General features: G+C 43.1%; 1 protein-coding gene across 2 annotated transcripts in view; it reads right to left on the bottom strand.

Annotated features, from left to right (window-relative positions):
* The window catches only part of LOC139070020 (maestro heat-like repeat-containing protein family member 1), a 34,096-nt gene extending 13,362 nt beyond the window's left edge, over nt 1–20,734 (bottom strand). For both annotated transcript variants that reach the window (XM_070551577.1, XM_070551578.1), the window contains exons 1-19: nt 20,583–20,734; nt 19,941–20,000; nt 19,723–19,868; nt 18,159–18,290; nt 17,916–18,078; nt 15,133–15,231; nt 14,804–14,955; nt 14,110–14,250; nt 13,874–13,966; nt 13,528–13,606; nt 13,129–13,242; nt 12,938–13,011; nt 12,725–12,847; nt 9,756–9,863; nt 9,530–9,674; nt 1,364–1,404; nt 1,111–1,252; nt 694–743; nt 448–555 (exon numbers count right to left, since the gene is read on the bottom strand). In XM_070551577.1, coding sequence (XP_070407678.1) covers nt 448–555; nt 694–743; nt 1,111–1,252; nt 1,364–1,404; nt 9,530–9,674; nt 9,756–9,863; nt 12,725–12,847; nt 12,938–13,011; nt 13,129–13,242; nt 13,528–13,606; nt 13,874–13,966; nt 14,110–14,250; nt 14,804–14,955; nt 15,133–15,231; nt 17,916–18,078; nt 18,159–18,290; nt 19,723–19,868; nt 19,941–19,968 — 1,938 coding nt within the window. In that variant the 5' untranslated portion in view covers nt 19,969–20,000; nt 20,583–20,734. The remainder of the gene's footprint in view (nt 1–447; nt 556–693; nt 744–1,110; nt 1,253–1,363; nt 1,405–9,529; nt 9,675–9,755; nt 9,864–12,724; nt 12,848–12,937; nt 13,012–13,128; nt 13,243–13,527; nt 13,607–13,873; nt 13,967–14,109; nt 14,251–14,803; nt 14,956–15,132; nt 15,232–17,915; nt 18,079–18,158; nt 18,291–19,722; nt 19,869–19,940; nt 20,001–20,582) is intronic.
* Between the last annotated feature and the right edge of the window lie 299 nt (nt 20,735–21,033).

Here is a 21,033-nt window from a genome sequence, read left to right as displayed (position 1 = left end):
CAATACGATATGGATGAGAATACTGTGAAGATGATACAATATACTGTGATAGGAAACATCAGAAGACATTTGGAATTGTTAGGACTGAATTTACTTGTAAAACTCAGGCCTGATGCTTCTAAGACACATCCAGACTTAGGGAAAGATTGCATTGATCCGTCAGAATGGAGGCGGTAAAAACTGACGGAGAGCACGACTGAGGCTGGTATTGAATTAGGAGTAGAAAATATGAAACTAAAGAAAATGATGACAAACAGCAAGAATGTTCTTCTGTAATAAAACTGAAAACTCTGCATGTAAGCATATATTTGATCTGAAAGGTTTTCTCAACTGGGTCTGCTCTCCTTGCACAGTGCACATCCTCATAAAGTGATTAAATATCTGACAAGCATCTATAGAGTATCTGATTTGGAGAAGCGAGTCCTGCCCATCAGTAATGACACTCACCTTCTCCTCCAGGGCGTTGTTGTACGTAGAGAGGTATCTCGTTGCTTCAGCTGCCAGCTGACACACCCACTTGTCATCGTGAACTGATGCCAGGGTTTTAGACAACAGCTGGAGACAATTTCAGGCTTTAATTTTTACCAAATCAACATTTGAAATGAAAGCTGAGTCTCTGCTTCCTCCTATCTAAAAGTAAACAACCTATTATTTAAGAGGGAATGATTGTAAATGACATTTTCACTCAGTTACCTTTAGTATCTGGTCATCCCACCCCTCATCCAGGCTCTCTGCTGTTGATTCTGATAAACAACAACATCGTAAAGTCAGAGAACTTTATAAATGCAAAAACAGCCAGAAGATTCCTGCAGTTATACAGTCAAGTTAGGAACAGATGTTTCAAAAACGCAGATGTGAGGGTAATTGTTTTATTTCATTATTGTTTTGACCCAAGAACTGGTCTAATTCAGCTCTCACTAGCTAGGCCAGACTTACTTGCCAGGCATGTTGATCTAAATAAAAATAATACAACCGTCAACCAGCTGGGATCGTGTACCCACGTTTGAATTTCATGTGCCACTCTTTATCCAGCCAACAAGCGTAAGGCCCAGTCCTGCTCAAAAAATCGTGGCTTAATATGAATAAAGTCGCATAAATGTATTTCCGTACCTTCTAGCTGCGAAAGCAAAGGAGGGATCTCCTTCTCCCAGACCTTCTCCGTGTTTGGGTGAATATTAACGCTCAGGATTTGAAGGACAGACAGCGACGGAGCTCCGTGACCTCTGCAGTTGAACGGGAACGCAGCATTGACCTAAAAGGTTTCAACACAAACCAGGAAACATTACATTTATTCAAGTAAAACTGTAGTGTTAAAAACTACAGATGAGTTAGCGTAGTACTATTAATCACCAAGTTTGCTTACCATAAGTCTGATCATGAGTGTTTGAGTAGATGGAAGGTTAACTGATGGAGACAAAAACACTAAATTAGATGGATCCCAGGTCATGTATTGTAATTCTAAATTTATTTTTAACATTTGAGTCGATTAATATAAATCTTTGTCTCTGAAACATACAACCCTGGAAAAACCTCAGTCACGGTAAAAGTCCCATTCCTAAAGATTGGATCATGGTCCATCAATCAAACAGACCTCTACATCTCTCTCCCTCCTTTGCAGAGGGCACCAACTGCATTTTCTCGGCTCAGAGCAGTAAGAGGAATTGAAGCCGGAACCAAGCTAGATGGTTTAACAGACCAAATGCCCGGTTCAGTTTGTGTTTGCAAATTTCTTTGAAGCAGTTTTTATTAATTTATTTTTTTACATCTTCTGTTTCGAGTCTGGCTCCGCTCACGTGAAATGTTTCGACTGTCGATTTTCCAGAATCGTTCAGCCCTGGTCATGACAGACGTAGCATAGCTTTCATATTTACTCAGCAGGAAACATGGCACCTAAGCGGCACAAATGCTCGAAAGTTTGATTCTACTTTACAAGAAAGGATGATAACAGGGCCACTTGCATTACTTGTAAAGTAGATATATCATCAAAGGGAGCAAACGCTATGAATATGCAAACACATTTGAGCAAAATACACAATAACTCAGAGTGGATGTCGTGTTTTTTGACCTGCTCTGAACTAGTGAATTTCAGCGCAGCAGCACCTGTTAGCTAGCCATTTATTATGCTCATACCTGCAAACTCAGAGGGGCTGAGAAAGGCAAGTAAGTAAGTTAATTTTATTTATATAGCACTTATCACAGACATAGAATCACAAAGTGCTTCACATAGATTGAAACAAAATAAAACAAAGCCATAAAATCATAAATAGATAAACATCTCTCAAGACAGAATTAGATTAACATCAGAAAAAAAAGTCATAAAATTATAAATGATCATAAACAGATGAAAGATTAAAAAATTTGAGTTAAAAATAAGAAAATTAGATTTTTTGTTAAAAGCAGCTTTAAATAAAAGGGTCTTCAGCTGTTTTTTTAAAGGAGACATAACATGAAAAACCCACTTTTTTATCCATTAACACGGTGTGTTTCACATTTTAAGTGTCTAAGTGAGCAAAAAGGCTTATATTATTCACTGGAGTTGCTATTTAGATATTTAATAATTAAGTTTTGGGCATATTTGTCCACCCGTTCAGTTTTTCAAATTATCTATTACATCAGTAATTTATTTCGTCAGGATAACTACCAAATATGGTAATGGCCCTCAGCTAAACACAGAGCCAATCCGCCATTTTTTCTTCTTGCTAAGATTTTATGTAGTCCTATTGGAAAAATGCAGAATGTCTGGTTATTTTAGCCACACACAGGTCAAAACTGTTCCTCGTTTTAAGGAAGGGTGGTGTGGCAGTATTTAAACCCAGGAGCTGATGACACTACTGCTAAAAAAACAGAAGAAAAAGTAGTGTGTTTGTTTGTTTGTTTGTGTTTGTGTTTGTTTGTGTGTGTGTGTGCGCACGCGGTTCGTTCGTGTCTCCAGGCTAGTAAGTACTGAGGGCTTCATCTATCTAAAATGAGTCATTTCCATCTGAATGTGGCAGCAACGGGACACAGCAGCAGAGCGGTAAGCTTCATATCACTCTAAAATGTCGACAAACTTTACTTTAGATTTACGGGCATTAGCAGCACTAAAACGTTAGCATCCGGCTTGCTATCGCTAGCACAGTATGCTAGTAAAGTTAGCACCCAGATTAATGTGGATTTGGCTGATTTTCGTGGAATAAAACGTGATTTCTGATCAACGCCTTCTTTTACACCAGATGTACATCCACTGATTGTAGCAGCAGAGAGCCTGTGTGTTATTTTACGTGAGTGTGATGTAATCTTAGCATCCAGTAAATAAAGTCCCATATCAGCTAAAATGCAGCGTGACAAAGTCGTTAAAGTGCGTCAACACAGTGGATTTAATAGTTTTAAAGAACAATCTCTGAGTGAAGTGAGGTTAGTTTTTTGTCTCACTGCAGATATAAAAACTAACTCTGCATCAGTCAGACGCAGCAAAGCTCACCGTCTGTATGAGCGTGAGCGTCGGAAAGCTGATAAAATCGGCTGTAAAATAATTAAAACAAAAGTAAAAATGTTCCTTTGCTTTTTAGAGTCAACATCCAGAAGGCTGGAGCCGTGTTTCACTGACAGGCTGTCAGACTAAAGCCCTGATGAGCTCAGCTGGGACAAACTGGTCTGATGTTTAGGTAAGTGAAGAGCTGCTTCTCCAAGGCCTTGAGATGCTAGTAAAAAATAATTTAGCCAGTGCTAATGTTACTTTTCTTCTCCTCTAAGGAACACAGAACGTTCAGATGTTGGAGCTTCACGTCACCTACTGAGTAAACGGTAGCTGGACCAGACCAAAGTGAGTGATGACACACTTCAGCCACCCTCATCATTAAGAACACCTCACCCCCTGAATCCCTCCGTCTGATGACAGCAGAGTGATTTATTTGATGTTTTACTTGTTTAGTCTGTTTAGAAATTATTGAATTACATTATTTTCTGTAAACAACCATCTGATCTGGACGTGTGCAGAATAACTTTCCCCAAATTCAGCAGCAGCTGGCCTGTAAAAACAGCTGCAGCATGTAGTAAGTCTGTCTGCACTGCTCTCTAATGAGATTCCTTTCATAAGGAGTCATTTGTATAATTTAAGTGTCACTATTTTATTACATTTGTAAGAATATGAAGTCCCTGCAGCAAAGTGAACTTGTGAACAAACACAAACGTGACTATAAACATGAAAGCTAAAGAAACAACTTTCCTAAAGCTGCTTGTAAACAAAATATGTCATTAAAGTTATTGTCTATCATTGCAGAATATGGCGATGACATCATGGAACTGGTCTTTGGAAAAGTTTTCCCTGAACCAACTCCGTTTCTAGATGAGGTAGAGAAGATCTGCATCTCACCAACCCTCTGGCCTCAGTATTCAGACAACGGAGGTCTCCCACTGTTATCCAGGACCAGTTTGAAGCCCACATACTTCCCCTCCCTCATCATCAGGAAACATCAATCCGTATCCTGAGGACAACAGAAGACGGCAGGAGGACAGGAACTCTGAGACCTAGACACCACCAGCACCGAGACACAAAGCACCTGTGTGCACAATGCCTGTTTAACTACTAAAGCCTGTTTATTATATTGTTCTACTTATTTGCTGTGAGGTTAATACTTAGAAAATTTGTATATTAATGTAAACAATTTAAAAAATCACTGATTGTATGTTTTATTTTAGATGTAATGGTCCAAACTCAGCCTTGTAGACATTTATTGCATCCTGTAGGTAAATACACAGAACAGGCTCAGATCCAGGATGACCCAGCATACTCTTCTTCCATTCTGGCTGTTAGGGATTGTATCAATAACTCAATGCCTACTGATGTTTTCACCTAACGGTATTTATTTAGAATGCAGGTAAGATTTAACTATATTTGTTAGCAAAGCAGACTGATCTTGGGAATTTCACTGCAGCACTGATGTCCACCTCTGTGTACACATTAGAGAGAATTACCACTTTACAGCAAAACACATATTTAATAAAGATAGGCTACGCATTGCAGACAATAGAAACAAAGTTCTAAGCATTAGAATTATAATGATCACATTAAAGAACATTTGGAGGAATGTTCTTTATTTTTGACTAGAATCTCAAATCTTTAAATTAAAATGTAACTGCTTTTTATCCATTTTCAGCCATTAAGACACCCAATATAAAATAAGACTACTTATAAAATTTTTTATAATTATATGTCTGTATATATATAGTAGGGCTGCAACAAACGATTATTTGGATAATCGATTAATCGGATGGGGTCTCGACACGATTAATCGATTAATCGGATTACATGGGGAAATTTTTAAAAACTGCTAGGGAAACGTTATTTCTCTCCTTCCTTCACTTTATTTAACACAACATTATTAGAAAACAGTTCAATAGCAGAAAAACAACATGCCATCACCTAAATTGTCTTATAAGGTGTATAGACAGAGACCCTAAGCTACATCTATCTGTGACCTAAAATGCTTGGTCCAAGTTAAACAGCTTAAGGGCAATTCTCATCTGTTTTGTTTGATCTCATCTGTTGACATATATTTTAAATGTAATTAAACATAGGCTGTGAATTAATCAAAATTGATCACTATTTCCAAAAATGACTGAAAAAATACCAAATAAAACAAAAGTAAATGAATGCCATCCTACTTGTGATGATGCCCTGGGCAACTGCCATAAAGTCACATCAAGAAATGCTGCTGATCATTCCAATGATCCCAAATAGACTCACATTAGGCCACATGAAAGCAACTGAACCCAAAAATATATTAACCAGTATATAACTGCACTCTCACACAACACGCCTGCAGCAACAGTTAGGACTCCTCCCTCCCTTTTAAAAGCGTTTTTGCTTCTGAGGACATTGTGGTTGTAAAACCACATGCTAGTAGTCTGGCCCCGGTGTGATCAACCAGTTTCTGCGGGAATGTGACGGCAGAACCAGGGCCAGATTAACACTTTGTTGTACCCTGGGCAACAATATTCAAGGGCTCCATCATCACGACCCGAGGATCACCATAATGTGGTCACATACAGAATATTTTACTGTAATATGCAGTAAATATACTCAATACTTGAATGCCTGACAACACGTAACCCGCCCAGAGTAACCTTTGACCCACCTCGTGTGGACTGACCAATGAGGAGAGGGTCTTAACTTGAGGCCCTCTCTTCATTGGTCATTCTGCATGAGACTGACTCTCAACTGACGTTCAGTCGTAGGCAGCGAAGCGTCTCTGTGCAGCGCAAAAGCCCGGGTGGACAGTTTGTTTAATGTAGGGTGACCATATTTCCATTTCCAAACAAGAGGACAGGGGATCTGTGCCTATGACGTCACACTATGGCAACGCCACTCAAACCATGTTGGGACCCATTTTTTGTAAGAACTAAATTAATATCAGATTCTGCCAATTAAAGGGCTCTAAAACAATTCATATATAAATATTTAGCATATTTAATGCAAAATCAAATTTTTCTGCTTTAGTTCTGCAACAAGGTTTTATTAATAATAAATTATTATACCTTTTGTTTTACTACAGCATTGGTACGCTTCCTGTGCAGATTATTAAGGATGCTTGTTTCAGCTGTGAGATTAGACGATAGGATCAATGAAAAAATAACTAGTCACACACTCCATGGAAACTTTCAGAGGATCCACAAATAGTGGCTTTCAAATGGTTTTGTTACTTTTTGCAAGTTTATAAAAGAAGCAGATGAGACAGCATGTCTGATAATTTAGTTTTTCATCTGATAATATTAGAACATGTCAGTAATGTCTGAGGGGCTTTTATAAACACCGTATAACTAACACTACTGGAGAGGGCATGAATTACACAGAGGCTTCTGGGGAGCCCAGTTATTGGGGGGGGGGGGGGGGGGGGGTGTCATTTTGCCTTGGCCCCCAAAATGTCTTGAAACGGCCCTGGGTGTGTGACTGAGTTTTGAAGGTGATCTGAATTGTATCAGATGTATAAATATGACATGTGTATAACTTAATGTTTTTTACTGGTAAAAACGTGTCGTGGAGATAAATCTACCTACATTTTACTTTTCAACACTTTGTTTTCAGCGCTTTGTTTCACTTTCAGCGCTTTGGGCTTCCTGACAGGGTTGCGGAAGGCGCTTTATAAATAAAGCTTTGATTGATTGATTGATTGATTGATTGATTTTTTGTTTTTATTGAACTATTTTCCTGTCCTGTCTGTCTCTCATCTTCCTGCATCTCCTCTTAATTCTCCAGAAAATCTGTTGCCTGGATTCTTACCTTTTCACCTCATCAGTTACTTTTGAGCAGATCAAAGGGATCTCCTGACCGAAAAGCGCAGAGCGCGTTTTCGATGCTGCGTGAGGTGACATCACCACAGCACAGGTGATGAGCTCCGCAGTAGCGAGCTTCAGGCACAAATAAGACAGAAAATAGAGAAGATGTGCAGACAAGAACGATCGTGTGCTAATTATAGTTTTTTGGTTGCGCCACTTTGAGAATGGACCGTGCGCTGGAAGCAGCTGCCTGGATCGCTGTGCAACAATGCGGAACCGGTTCGCAGCAGCGCAAGTCTGCCGGCTCTCCCTCGCGCTGATCTGCCGCTACCGGCTCTCCCTCACGCTGATCTGCGGCTCTCCCTTGCGCTGATCTGCGGCTCTCCCTCGCGCTGATCTGCCGGCTCTCCCTCGCGCTGATCTGCCGGCTCTCCCTCGCGCTGATCTGCGGCTCTCCCTCGCGCTGATCTGCGGCTCTCCCTCGCGCTGATCTGCCGGCTCTCCCTCGCGCTGATCTGCGGCTCTCCTTCGCGCTGATCTGCGGCTCTCCCTCGCGCTGATCTGCCGGCTCTCACTCGCGCTGATCTGCGGCTCTCACTCGCGCTGATCTGCGGCTCTCCCTCGCGCTGATCTGCGGCTCTCCCTCGTGCTGATCTGACTTGCTCTGGTCTGCGCGCAACGGCGGGCGGGATTCGGGAAGGGGGGGGGGGGGGGCGCTTTTGGAAGAGTTGTGCGACACAACGAATCGATGACGCAATTCGTTGCCAACGCTTTTAGTAATCGATTTTCATCGAATTTATCGATTCGTTGTTGCAGCCCTAATATATAGATAGAGATCTTAATAAAATATATTCTTTTAATGGTGTTTTAATGAGCTGTATCATTTTTTAAAACATTTTTTATAGAAATAAATAAGCAAGCAGCATTCCTTGTGTGTGTGTATGTACAGTCTATGGCCGTGAAGGATGTGCGTGTGTGTATGTGTGTGTGTGTGTGTGTGTGTGTGTGCGCGCGCGCCTGCTCGCTTGTCCCTCCGTCGGCCTTGACGGGTGTGTGTGAGTGACTACAGACAAATGCATGAGAGAGTTAGCAGCCTTGAAACAGCTTGATGAACTACTCTCCCCACATGTTTTAAAAATGCTAATATGCTATGCTAAATCTGCTATGCTAAATAATGATTTCTCTATAGAACTACAAAGTCCAACTGGGGGAGGAGTTTACAGCTCCTCCTCCAGTTTAAAGAGACAGTACCCAAAAACGGCTCGTTCTCAAGACTCTCCTCAGAACAGGGGTAGATGAGGGTCTGTAGAGCAACAATAATGAGGAAATCAGACCAAAGAACTGCAGTTCCACTGTATTTAGACCCCAACTGAAGGATTTAGATGTAAAAAGGAATAACTTAAAAGCATGTTATGTCTCCTTTAAAGTGTCCAGACTGTCAACGCTGCGTAAGGATAAAGGAAGATCGTTCCAAAGTCGGGGTGCAACAGTCTGGAAGGAGTGATCACCTCGACTTTTATATCTGGTCTTTGGAACTTCTAGAAGGTTCTGGAGGGTGGACCTGAGGGCTCGGGTTGGAGCATAAGGCTTTAACAGTTCAGTTATATAGGGAGGAGCTTGAACATGTAGAGCCCTGAAAGTTCTAGTCAGGATTCTAAAATGAACTATAAAGTTAACGGGTAACCAGTGGAGAGACATCAGAACAGGAGTGATGTGAGCTCTTCTGTTTGCTCCAGTTAGGAGCCTCGCTGCAGAGTTCTGGACCAACTGAAGGCGGTCAAGGGCTTTTTTGTTAAAACGTGTAAAAAGTGTGTTACAGTAATCTAGACGGGAGGAGATAAATGCATGGAGAACAATTTCAGGTTCATGTTTTGACACAAACCTTCACAGCTTGGAGATATTTCTTAAATGATAAAAACAGTTTTGGACCAACGTTTTTGGGTGACCTTCAAGAGACATCGGTTAGTCAAAAACAACACCCAAATTTCTTAAGTTCGTCTTGACGGCAGAGGATAAATGACCACGTTTTAGACCAATCAGGGGAACCATGCTCTCAGGGGCAATGATCAGACATTCAGTCTTTTAGAGTTTAAATGAAGGAAGTTATCTTCTAGCCAGGTGGGTGTATTGTGTTTTCCTAGAGCATTTTTTAGCCGTAATGATTGAAATGGCTTTCACAGAGATGGCCACCAGTAACTTAAATGTTTTGTCAAAAAAAAAAAAAAAAAAATAAAAAAAATAAAAAACTGAATGATTTTACATGTATGTCACCCACCTTCCTGTTTAAAGTCGATGTTGAAGCTGGGCTCCTGGTTACTTTTCTTCTTGTTGCCCAGCACGATGAGACTCTTACAGAGAGGCGTGGTGGCGTTGCTGTACTGTACAGGAGTCAGGTAGTACAACAGCTTGGGCCAAAGCACCTTCACACAGGAAACAGTCACTTTAAATACCTCAACATTCATCCATTATGAGATCACTTTTATACACAGGAAGACTTTTACATCCGCCAGTCGTCCAACGGTGGTGGTGAGGAGGTGGAGGGTGTTGTCACACATCGTCCTCAGTGCTTCATTTGTCACCTCCTCTGGATCCATGGGCCTCTGGCCCCTCTGATGACACAGCACACATTTGGCTGTATTATGACCAACAGGTGAAACTTCATAAAAAATTACTCAAAAAAAGAAAAAAATTTCTGCAAACATGACGAAACTTTTTAATTTTAGCAACTGAATAAAAAAGATCAATAAGTGAATTTTTCCTAGAACATCGTTTTTGTTCTTAGAGCCTCTGGATTGCACATGAAACTTTGTTGGGGCTCAAAATTGCCCAGGAGCCCTGACAAATGACCAAACACAACCCGGTAAAGGAAAGACTGGTAAAACCCACCCACTCACTCGACCTGGACATGAATATTAATGAGCTGAGTGCTGACTGGTACGATGGCTCCATGATGCAACCTGCAGCTAGGAACTCTACAGCTATGTACAGTATCCGGATAACTCAATATGCAAGCTGCGGATCTATCTGGAATTCAGTCAAAGTCTGGATATTCCCAGTAGTACTGGGAGTGTTACATGTGTGCTCAGATATTCTTCTTTGTATATTTCCTTTCATCCAACAAGAATTTTAACGCCCATTAGCCTCATTTAGCTCATAGCTACATTGGTTGCGTTTGTTGGGTGTCAATCATCTGCCCCCACCCTCAGAGCCCCGCTCTCAGCTCCGTTTTTGTATGTTCCAGGAGTGATGATAACTAATTTGCCAATGAAAGCAGATTAGTGAGGGCACAGAGCCTTTGTTTTGGTATCTGGATTTAGAAGTCATGCCTTTATGAGATGATTAGGGAGGCTTCTGAGATTTCTTTATGCTAGATGACTTCGTGCAAAGACCAGCAGTTCTCAGTCCAGGTCCTGAAGGGCCGGCATCCAGCCTGTTTTCATTTTAACCCTATTTAGATGTACCTGAATTCAATCAGCAGGAAATAAACAGGCTTCAGCAGAGCTTGATGTGCTGCTGCACAGACGATTGAACCACTGAGTCAAGTGTGTTGCAACCCACTAAACTGTGTACACCATCCTTCCAGGACCTGGACTGAGAACTGCTGGTCTAGACCATAGAACTATTATAGCTTAAAAAAGCTGTGTATTGGAGCAGGCGGAGAGAGACGAGGGCTCATCACACCTCTGTTCTCGGTTAGCTGTTCGGAGCTGGGGGCTAGGAGTAGGAGCTGGTCTTCAGGTTGGGGTCTGAGGTGGTGTGTCGCTTTGTTCATCATTACCCCAGCAGAACGGGGCTAGCTCTGGTGTCCGGGGATGGTTGTGCCCTCTGTGCAGCAGTACTGGGACCGGAGTGAGTAGGGTGTGTATGGGGAGCGTGAGTACGTACATTCTTGTAAGTCTTTAGGTTGTATGTGTTTGTGTGAGCATGAGGGTGGGAGTGTGTGACTGTGTTTGTGTGTGAATGTTTCTGTCAGGTGGGGTCTTGGACTCTTCGCCTCTCCTGGGACATCTTGTGGTGCTGCAACATCTTCGCCTGCCCTCCCCACAGCCACTTTTTCTGCCGGTGGGTGGTGCCTCGGTCTGCCTGCACAGCTGCAGCACCCGTGTCGGGGGTGGGAAGTTTTTGGGATCTATCGGGTCGCTCCCAGTGGCCGCCTGGTGGGGTCTGGACCACTGGGCTCTGTCGGGTCCTCGGCGGGGTTAGTCGCCCTTTGGTCCCGGACCGCGGTGTTCCGAGCTTGGCCATTTCAGGGCGGGCGGCTGTGCGCGGGCCTGGGGGCTTGCCCTTGTTATGACCCGCACTTGTATAACGCCTTTCAGGAGGACTTCAAAGCGCTTTACACTACAGTGCATCATTCATCCATTCACACTGATGGTGATGAGCTACGATGTAGCCACAGCTGCCCTGGGGCGCATCTCCCAGGGCTCTGGCGGCTGCTGGTTGTGACCCCCAGGGTAATCAATCATCATTTATTGGTTATTTTTGTGAAGCCTCCTCCCTCACCTCTTCCTTCTCTCTCCGTCCCTTTCCCTTTCTCCTGCGGACCCCAGGAAGAATAGTTGTTACCATGGTAACAACTACCGGGGATCCTGACTAAATAAATCAATCTTTCACTTCTGTCTCCGTTGGGATTTTAAACAACCAAAAATATTTCTAATAAAGTTTTGGTATCAGGCGTGGCATTACAGCAGAAGCTATAAGGCTCCATCTGTGAGAATAAAATTGGAAGTCTTGTCTTCGGCATTCAGGCATCAATTTTGACTGCTTACCAGCTGGACAGGAGACGGTAAAATATATATATATAAGCTGTTTTTAATAGAATTTCTGTCTCGTTTCTGCTCATTTTTAGAGATTTTGTTTCTCTTTCTTTCTCTCTCTTTCTTAAGCCACTTAACCCTGACAATTAATCCTAAACTCGATGGATGAACTACTGCAGTAGTGACACAAAAACATGACTTTCAGATAAGATTAATCTCTTTTAGACAATTCTCATGTTGTAGTGGTCTAGTTCAAGTACTGAACAGAAAATTAATACATGATGAAAGGGTTTTAATAGGAATGCAAGAAAATATCTATATGGCAACATGTTTTCCTGCAATATTATTTGATATTCAAAAGCCGTGCATCTAATTTCAGAAGAATTCACATGCACACATTTGTGTATTTTCTTTTCTTTTGGTAAAATTCAAACGCCGACCGCTAGGTGGCAGCAGTGTGCAGTGGGTTTTGTTTCCACCACTGAAATGTAAATCCCTCTCTTATGGTTCGGATACCTCATGTTAAACATGTGACGTATCATTCTGGACTGTTTATTGAATTTTCCTAATTTCAGTATAAAAAAAAATTCGCCAATATCATCTGGCTGAATCTATCGCAATATATTGCATCGTCTCTCCCGTATCGTGATACGTATCGCATTGCCATATTTTTACAATACACATCCCTAGGTTTAAGTAAAAGCATGACTTACCTGGTAAGTGTCTGGTAAAGCACAGTTTTGAACTATGAATCTAACCAGCAAGTCTCCTCCATCCAGTTCCAGGTAACCATGATGAGCCATGGCACTGATTACTTGAACCACGCGCTTCTTCACCTAGGACCCCAAAATATCAGCATCAGATAAAAAATAAATCCTAACAGATTACACGCTAAGGAGCAGCTAAGAAATTCAACCCGTCTTTACCTTGTTGCTGTGGTCTGCCATTGGCTGTCTAATGTTCGCCAGTATTAGAAGCTTTTTTCTCTCCATTGTAGAAGCTGCAGCATATATAAATATATTAAAATGGAAATGTCTAATAATGCTAAATAAAATACTCAGTCACTATTTAATGCCTGTGGAATAATTCATAACTATGGAACATTGTATTTCCTCACTGGAGGAGTTGATGAGGTGACGAAGAACAGCCAGGGAGCCCATCTTGCTTCTTTCATGGCTGTTTTCCAACTTCTGAAGAACAGACATAACCAGTCGATCTGGGAAAGAGTTGGCTGAAGGGAGAAGAGTGGAAAAAAACAAGAAAAGAACATTTGAGATCCTGAAATTAGCATGCATTATAACAGTCAATCACAAGATCTAAACAAAAAAAGGAAAAATAAAGCGGGCAACAGTACTTTCACAGTTAACATGATTATCCTGAGGAGGAGACAGAGTTTAACACAGTAGTGATGTCATCAGTGTGATCTTATTACTGCACATGTGACCAACACGACTACAGCAGCTTGTTGGACAGAACTCTAATCTGGACAACACACAACAGATGAATAAATGGGTACCAAGCAAACTGAAGCAGCGCAGGACCTCGTTGTGGTTCTTGACAGTTGGTGGGTCGCCGTAATCAACAGGGGCAGAAACCTGCAGCAGAGAGACGAAAACTTTATCTACCGGTGCTAGTAGATCTAACAGGAAATCAATCCAAACAATTCAGTAAAAAGAACGATTGTAACCCATTCAAACGACACATTTTACATTTGGAGAGACAACGATCTTAAAACTCATCTAAGTAGCTCTTCTTTGTATGAAATTGTTGCAACATCAAGAATTGTGTAACGCTGCGGCTAAGTCACGACAGTAAATTGACCACTTCATGTAAAACTGCTGGAGCCGCGTCCTTAAGTGTACCTGCTGGTGCAGCACAAAGAGAAGTCCTTCCAGCTGAGTCTCCAGCACTCTGCTGCCCATGTTGACAGACGCATCCAGAACTTGGCACAAGCTCTAGTTACACAAAACAACATAAAGAGAGAGAACCAAGTCCAGTGTGGGGTTTCATTTGACATTTTCAAATCGGAAGCATGACTCAAGGAGGAGGAGTTAAAGACCATCAAACAGCGCACACAGACTGGTTAGTTTGTGCCCACCTTGCTAACGATGTAGTGCTCGTTGTTTTTCTTGTACAGAGACATGATGGCAGGAATGATTCTGGGGATCTGCTCTTCCAGCTTGTCACGGGGCATCAGATGACACATGGAGCCAACTGCCTCGGCCACTGTCAGCCTCAGCTGGAGCAGACAGGAAGACAGGCGGGATATGAGGTGACAGACGTGACAGGCTGAGTGACGAGCTGCAGGTTTGCTGCCTGCAACTTCAACTCTGACCAGAATCACACCAAAAATTCTGTGATGCCCCGGATAATCGATGGAGCTCATGGGAACAAAGGAAGAGAGCTGGGCTTAGCCTCACTTTTACCTGTTCAGGTAAAGTTCTAAAGTAAAACTAACCGCATCCGAATGAGTGTTCTTCATTTTAGACCTTCTAATTGAACTATTTTCCATGAGGCGATGATTCTAATATTGTATGTATTACATTGCTATTTGCATGCTGTTGCTATCCCACCGCCCCACGCTGGCTCAGGATTCCCGTAAAGGGCCTCGGAGTCGGAGCAGCAGCACGTTGGTGGAAACCGTACGACTGCCTGGTCTCGGCTAAAGATCCAGACCCGGGTTAGTGGGAAAACCATAATCCTTTACTACTGACTAAACATGACTCAGCAGAATACGTGTGCATTTAGTCTGATCTTGCTTAACCCACAGCACCGACGCAGAGTGACTCCACCTTTGACTCCCTGCTCTGCAACCAGTGATTGAAGAGGATGTCAAAAGCCATGTAGATCTCGTTAGAGAAGGTGTCTTTTCTGACGGTGGGGTCCGGAGCTTTGTCCAGGTTAGCCAGGTACTCCAAAATGCTGTCGCTGAAATGGCACAGAGCTGCAGGAAGAAAACGAAGCCGAGAAACCAGATGAGGAAAAGGAAAAACGCACCGACTCATCAAAAGAACAGAGAGAGTTGCATTTTGTCTGACAGAACCCTTGAACTGAAATGAGGTGGTCTTAGAATAACAGCAGGGGGACAGAAATGTCAGACAAACAAACATGAGGTTCTCACCAGACGAGAAGACCCACTTCATGTTGTCCTGTTTGGCCAGGCCCAGCATTGGCAGCATGGTGCCCAGAATAGCACTCAGAAACGGCACCATCCCATAAACTAGAGAACAATGAAAGCACTTTACTATCTCAACTGCCTCCTAAAATCAGGAAAACATGATCAGCATTAAAGAGTTATATCAGAAAATCAGTTTAAGCAACGATGCGAACATTTAATACTGAAGTGATTCGAAGTGAAACAACGTCGGGAGCAAAAACTCTGAGGTTTTGATCGTGTGTCCAGCGGGAATGTTGGGATAAACACAGCTCAGAGTTGTTTCTGACAAGCGAGGTCTAAGAATGGTTCACTCCGAGACTAATCAGCTGTTTGCATTCACCCGTAACCATTTAAAACATTAAAATACTCATGGGTCTACACCAAGCCCCCACAATGCGGCTCAAAAATTGAGTCCAACCCGGAAGTACCAAAAATTGCAGTTCCACCCTCATCCGCTGGGGGCTGGTATCAGAAACGAGCAAATCCTCATTGACTGCCATGTTAAAAATACCAGTTTTACAGCAGAAATAAACATGTTTACAGCCTGGTTCCAACACATGTTTTTGGTTTAAATGATCTAGTTTAAGCTGGGCGTACACTGTGCGACTTTTTCACTCGCAGCGTTCAGCTTCAGCTCAAACTGTACGACTTCCTCGCAGAGCAGATCTCACGAGTCATGTGCTCACACTGTACGACCCAGTTCTGGCATGCGACCTGACTGCTCACACTGTACGTCTGGTAGCAACACGTCGGCCCTAAAAATGTGCTAAAAATAGCAGTTTTTACTCAACACGTCAGACTTTTTTGTCTTGCCTGTTGTCCTTCAGGAGTGCTGCAGGAGGACACACAGGGATTTATGGGAGTTGGATGAGGAAAACGAAATAAAGAAAGTGAATCTGTGTTTTGTGATCAGTTTAATTTGACATGAACACGACAAACACGCTTTCTTGACAATCTTTGTGAGTAAAAAAACGTGTAGAAACAAAAACGAACAGCGTGTGTTATTAGGGAAATAGCGAGCGACCGGCCGGCGTTGATGCAGGATTGCGCGCGCATGCGCCGTGAGCGGTTCTGATACTTTTTGGGTCGCAGCTGCTCGCAGCGCCGCTTCAACAGTGCGATACCCTCACGAGGGACGAGCGAAATATTAAACACACCAGAAGTCCCTGCGACCTCACGACTGCTGATCGGCGGCTGTTCATGTGGTGTTAATCGCCTCTCGTAACCCCCTGTACACTACACGACCGCTCGGCGCAAAACTCGCCCCGATGTTGTGGATTCTCGCACGACTGGAAAATCGGCTCAAAAAAGTGAAAAAGTCGCACAGTGTACGCCCGGCTTTACACTCATGACAACTCTGAGGGGGGTGAATTTTTTCTCACTCTTCTGTTTAAGTGTATCGATTCAATTCAATTTTATTTATATAGCGCCAAATCATGACAAGAGTCGTCTCAAGGCACTTCACATAATAAACATTCCAATTCACAGTTCATTAAGCCAATCAGAAAGAATGTTTCCTATATATTAAAAGCCTAAAATTCTGTATAATTAATGAGTATCAGACCCACGTGATCACAGAGCTAGCTCCGTGGAAAGGCTTCAGTAGAGCCTCGGTCTGGCTTGGAAACTGTTCCGGGATTTTGAGTCTCTGTGTTTGTGTATTCTTTTTGGATATTATTTGTGCAATTGTTGGACAAAATGACTTGCTGTGGCATTATTTGCACTAATAGAGTGTCCAAGGAGTCTCCACTTCATTTTTTTCGGTAAGTAAAATTATATTTATGTATTTTAGGTCACTGCCGAGCTGAGCTTAGATTTTAACATGTACTGTTTAACCATGAAATTTAAATGCAATAGGGTAAAACCCAGTGAATTTAACATAATGCTGCACTTTAGAAAATGGGTTGAAATACAACATGTTGGTGGAGCTGGGTTCCGACTATCGGCTTGTGGAGCTCTCGGGAGACCGATGTTTTCCACCCGGTTCTCCCCTCCCCGCAGCTCGGTGCATCTCTGTCTGATCGCGGCTTCTGTGCGCTGCGCGGGCTGTCGGCTTGTGGAGCTCTGGGATGGAAACCTTTCCACCCGGTTCTCCTGAGCGGCAGCTCTGCGCATCTCAGATCGCAGCGGCACTTGTCTGCTGTGCAGCTGCCGGCTTGTGGAGGTCTCGGAGGCCTCTGTGTTCCACCCGGTTTTACCCAGCAGTCAGCCCGGCGTATCTCTGACTCAGAAGCTCTGGTGTTGTGCACAGTTAACTCCGGTTGTAGCTAGGTTGCTACCTCCGTTAGCTTAGCTCCCACCTAAGCGTTAGCTTGTAGCTAGTTCGACCGGGTGTCGTCAGTTGATCCCAGCCTTACAGCCCCACCCTCAGCTCCACCTCTTTTCCCTTTTATGGAATTGTCTGGGCTTGACGGAACCTGTGACATGGTCAAAATGGCGGTGGTGGCCACCTCCCATCTTAGCCCAAAAACTTATTACTGGAGCCTATGGAAATGAACTGTCCAATATATATGTCGATGGTCTACACCTGAGACCTCCTTTAAAGTTGTTGTGTTTATCTGGTCATGGAAACTCAGCGGGCTGTCAATGATTTATCCTCCAGGTTTAAGACCCGCTGGGCTCGAAAAGCTGCTCCTGAGCAGGTTAAACCGGTTCTGGACAGTCACTAAACCACCTCAAACTTAACGTGCAACTTCCCCTTCGGTGCATGTCGGATCTTTTGCTTGTAAGGGGAAGCAGAGTCTCACCATTGGAGTCAGACAGGTTGGCGAGTGTTTGGACCACAAAGAAGTGAGGAAGGACCCCCGGCTGGAACTTGCTCAGGATCTCCTCCATGATGTCGTTGATGTGTTTGTATCCAATGGCAACCAGGATGTTACTGGCTGCCTGCTGCCATTCAGAGATAACCTCCTGTTTCAAACATGACAGAAAGTTGTGTTTATTATGGCCAAAAGAGCCACACCACTGCATCATTACATGGATCAGCTGACCTTTGACCGGGTCATTTCCTCTGAGGCCAGGGAGATGAGGCTCTTTATTCTGGGAACATTGAGCTCCTCTATCCTGCAGCCGACAACCAGCTCGATGGTCTGGAGGATCACAACTCTGTGGCTCACGACCAACTGCAGAGGAGCAGCAGAATGATGAGGAAGACTAAAATCATGTCAGCTTTCAAACGTGTAAACGTAGGGGGTTTGTTGTTGGGTCTCAAATCAATAAAATCACCAGCTGGTCACATAAACGTTTTATCATGTTGGTGATGTAATTAATTCTAGTTTATTTTATTTATAATTCAGTGAAAACAGCCCATTTGATGACTCCAAGAACACGTCAGAAACCCTGAGACGTGGTAGAACAGAGAGGACTTCTTCTGTTTCCTGAGACCTGTCTTCAGAGTGATGAAGAGAGGAAGCGAAAGAGAGATGAAGTGGTGAAAAGTGTGATCAGATGCTTTATTGGCTCACGGGATAATTCACGTTGGACTGAAACAGGAAATCAAGACTCAGATTTTAAATACATCATCTCATTTTAGTCATTTGAGTCAGAAATAAAAAGTGTTTTAAAGAAACTGGTTTAGTCCAGAAAATTATTGCTGGATTAATCTCATACTTGTGACCTGAGTTCTAGTTTCCACGGTAACGGGCATCGCCCGACCCTGCTGCTGTATGACACAAACTTTCATTTCCTCATTCACGCTGTGCTGCATTCATGAACTCATGCCAAAGCTGATCAACAAAAATTCACATAGTTAATGCTGATTAGTCATTAGTTCCCTAAAGGTGAGTGACTTCCACATGACCAGTCGCAACACGAGGATCCGAACAGCAAAAGGGAACAGAGGTGTGTTTCTGAGAAAGTTTGAAACAAATGCTTATTACGCCGAGGACAATGAAAACAGAAAAACCAGCATGAATGAGCGAAAACTTGCCTCAGTAAATGTGGGTCCTTGAGAAAATGCTAAAATGAAACACTGGTCAGCTGTTCCATGAACAAAAACACCTGAAGCTTTGTTTGCTTTTATTAAAAGAGTTTTCTCAAACAGAGAAAAGAACTTAACTTTAGGTTTCGAATGAAAGGCAGTCAAATTTCTGTTGTTGTTGTTGTAGGTCCTCCTGAAGCGCGTGTCATCTAAAAGCTTTTCTCTGTTTAAATGGAGCTTGTTGGATCCAGCATCAGTACTACTGGAGTTTATGAGAATCCTAGTGAGAATGTCTCGTTTTGTTGGGCAGACAGCAGCTCTGAACTTAAACGTTACCAACTAAACCCTTAAATACGCCTCCAACCCCAACTCCCCATCACGCTGCAGAGCAAGTCTGAATAAGGACAACACAGCTTTTAAAGTCATTCCTCCAGCGTTACCAACAGGAATGTTATAATAATTACTTTCTTCCACAGAAACTACTGCTGACCAGTACCATTTTGCATTTTATTGCCGTGTAAACCAGCTTCTGACCTAACCTGACCCATGACCTGGTGCACAAGAACACCGATAACAAAAACCTGATGGATAAATGAGGAGATCTGATTAAGTTTGAGGTATCTGGAGGGTTTTACCTTTGGGTGCTGCAGGAGATAATCCTGGCACATGGCCAAGACCAGGTCTGGCTGCTGTTTTCCCAAAGTCAACATGGATTTTCGGACCTGATCCTGGACCTCGGAGTCTTTGTCGTTGGCTGCATCCAGCAGAGCCAGCGTCACCTCTAGAGAGCAGATGCATATTTGATTTTAAACATGACATGAGCAGTAAACCCTAAAGACAATCCGTAACTCACGCTCTACATCAGTGTCGTCCATGGCCATTTCCTGTTGAGTTGTGTGGTATTCAGGCAGACCTGGAGGATGACCATGAATCAAACAGACATTTTTTCTATTCTGTGGGCTGATAGTTTGGGAGTTCTGCCTTTAAAAAGCTAGTTTGGTTTGTTTTTCTGAATATTATCAATTAATTCTCTAAAATTGTGCCTACAATAAACATTTGTTGGTTGATGTAAATCAGTGCTCAGCAACAGCGAAGCATCAAATATCACCCATCATCACTGGGAAACGACCAAAAACCATCGTTACGCTCTTCATGTGCAGTGGAAGGGTCAGTCACTGGTGTCATCCCCAGTTTCACCCAACTTCAGTTCAATATCCTTCAACTCAAGAAAGCTAACTGGTTCCGTCGTTTAATCATCTTCTGAGTCGAAAAATAAACATGACATTCAGAACAAAAGTCACTCTCCGGCGCCAACCAGCTAAATCAGGCGGACGGCGGCTCTTAGAGGCCAAATTAATGTCATATAACGAGGTTTTCACCTGATGGCGAAGAAACGGAGCCCAAAACACGTTAGCACGCTAAGCTAGCAGCAGCTGCTACGGAAGAGCCGCTAACCTCCACAGAGAAGAGCTAACGAGGCTAATGATTCACTCACCTGCTCACACAGAGGGTCCGCCTAGTGATACACGTCCCGACACGGGCTCGGTTCTTCTGCGGAGTTGCCAAACGGACACAACGGGTGTGTGACACGGTGTCCGCAGGTGTAAACCTGGTGTAAACACGCAAAGTCACGTGCATCTTGTCAGCAGGAAAGCATCAGACTAGCAGGGGGCGTGGCCTCCCAGAGCAGCAGCTGCTGCTGCACATCTGCAGCTGTTTAAGTCACCTGTTTGACTTCTCCGCAGGTGTGTCAGACTCGACTTTATGAACAAATATAGTATTTTGCAGAAGAACCATCAGGCGGTTTTTGTTATTCTAGGGTCAAAGAGGAAGATCACCCAACCTTAACCTGCAAGTCTTACCTGTCCGTTTGTTTTACATTTAACTCATTTAAACTAGTTTTGGTAACAACTTGTTTATAAAGTCTTTATTCACTTGATCTCTAG

The sequence above is a fragment of the Nothobranchius furzeri genome, chromosome 5 (assembly GCF_043380555.1).
Source record: "Nothobranchius furzeri strain GRZ-AD chromosome 5, NfurGRZ-RIMD1, whole genome shotgun sequence".
NCBI classification, from domain to species: Eukaryota; Metazoa; Chordata; class Actinopteri; order Cyprinodontiformes; family Nothobranchiidae; genus Nothobranchius; species Nothobranchius furzeri.
The sequence above is the reverse complement of the archived record's forward strand: the minus strand, read 5'-3'. Positions and strand labels throughout refer to the sequence as shown.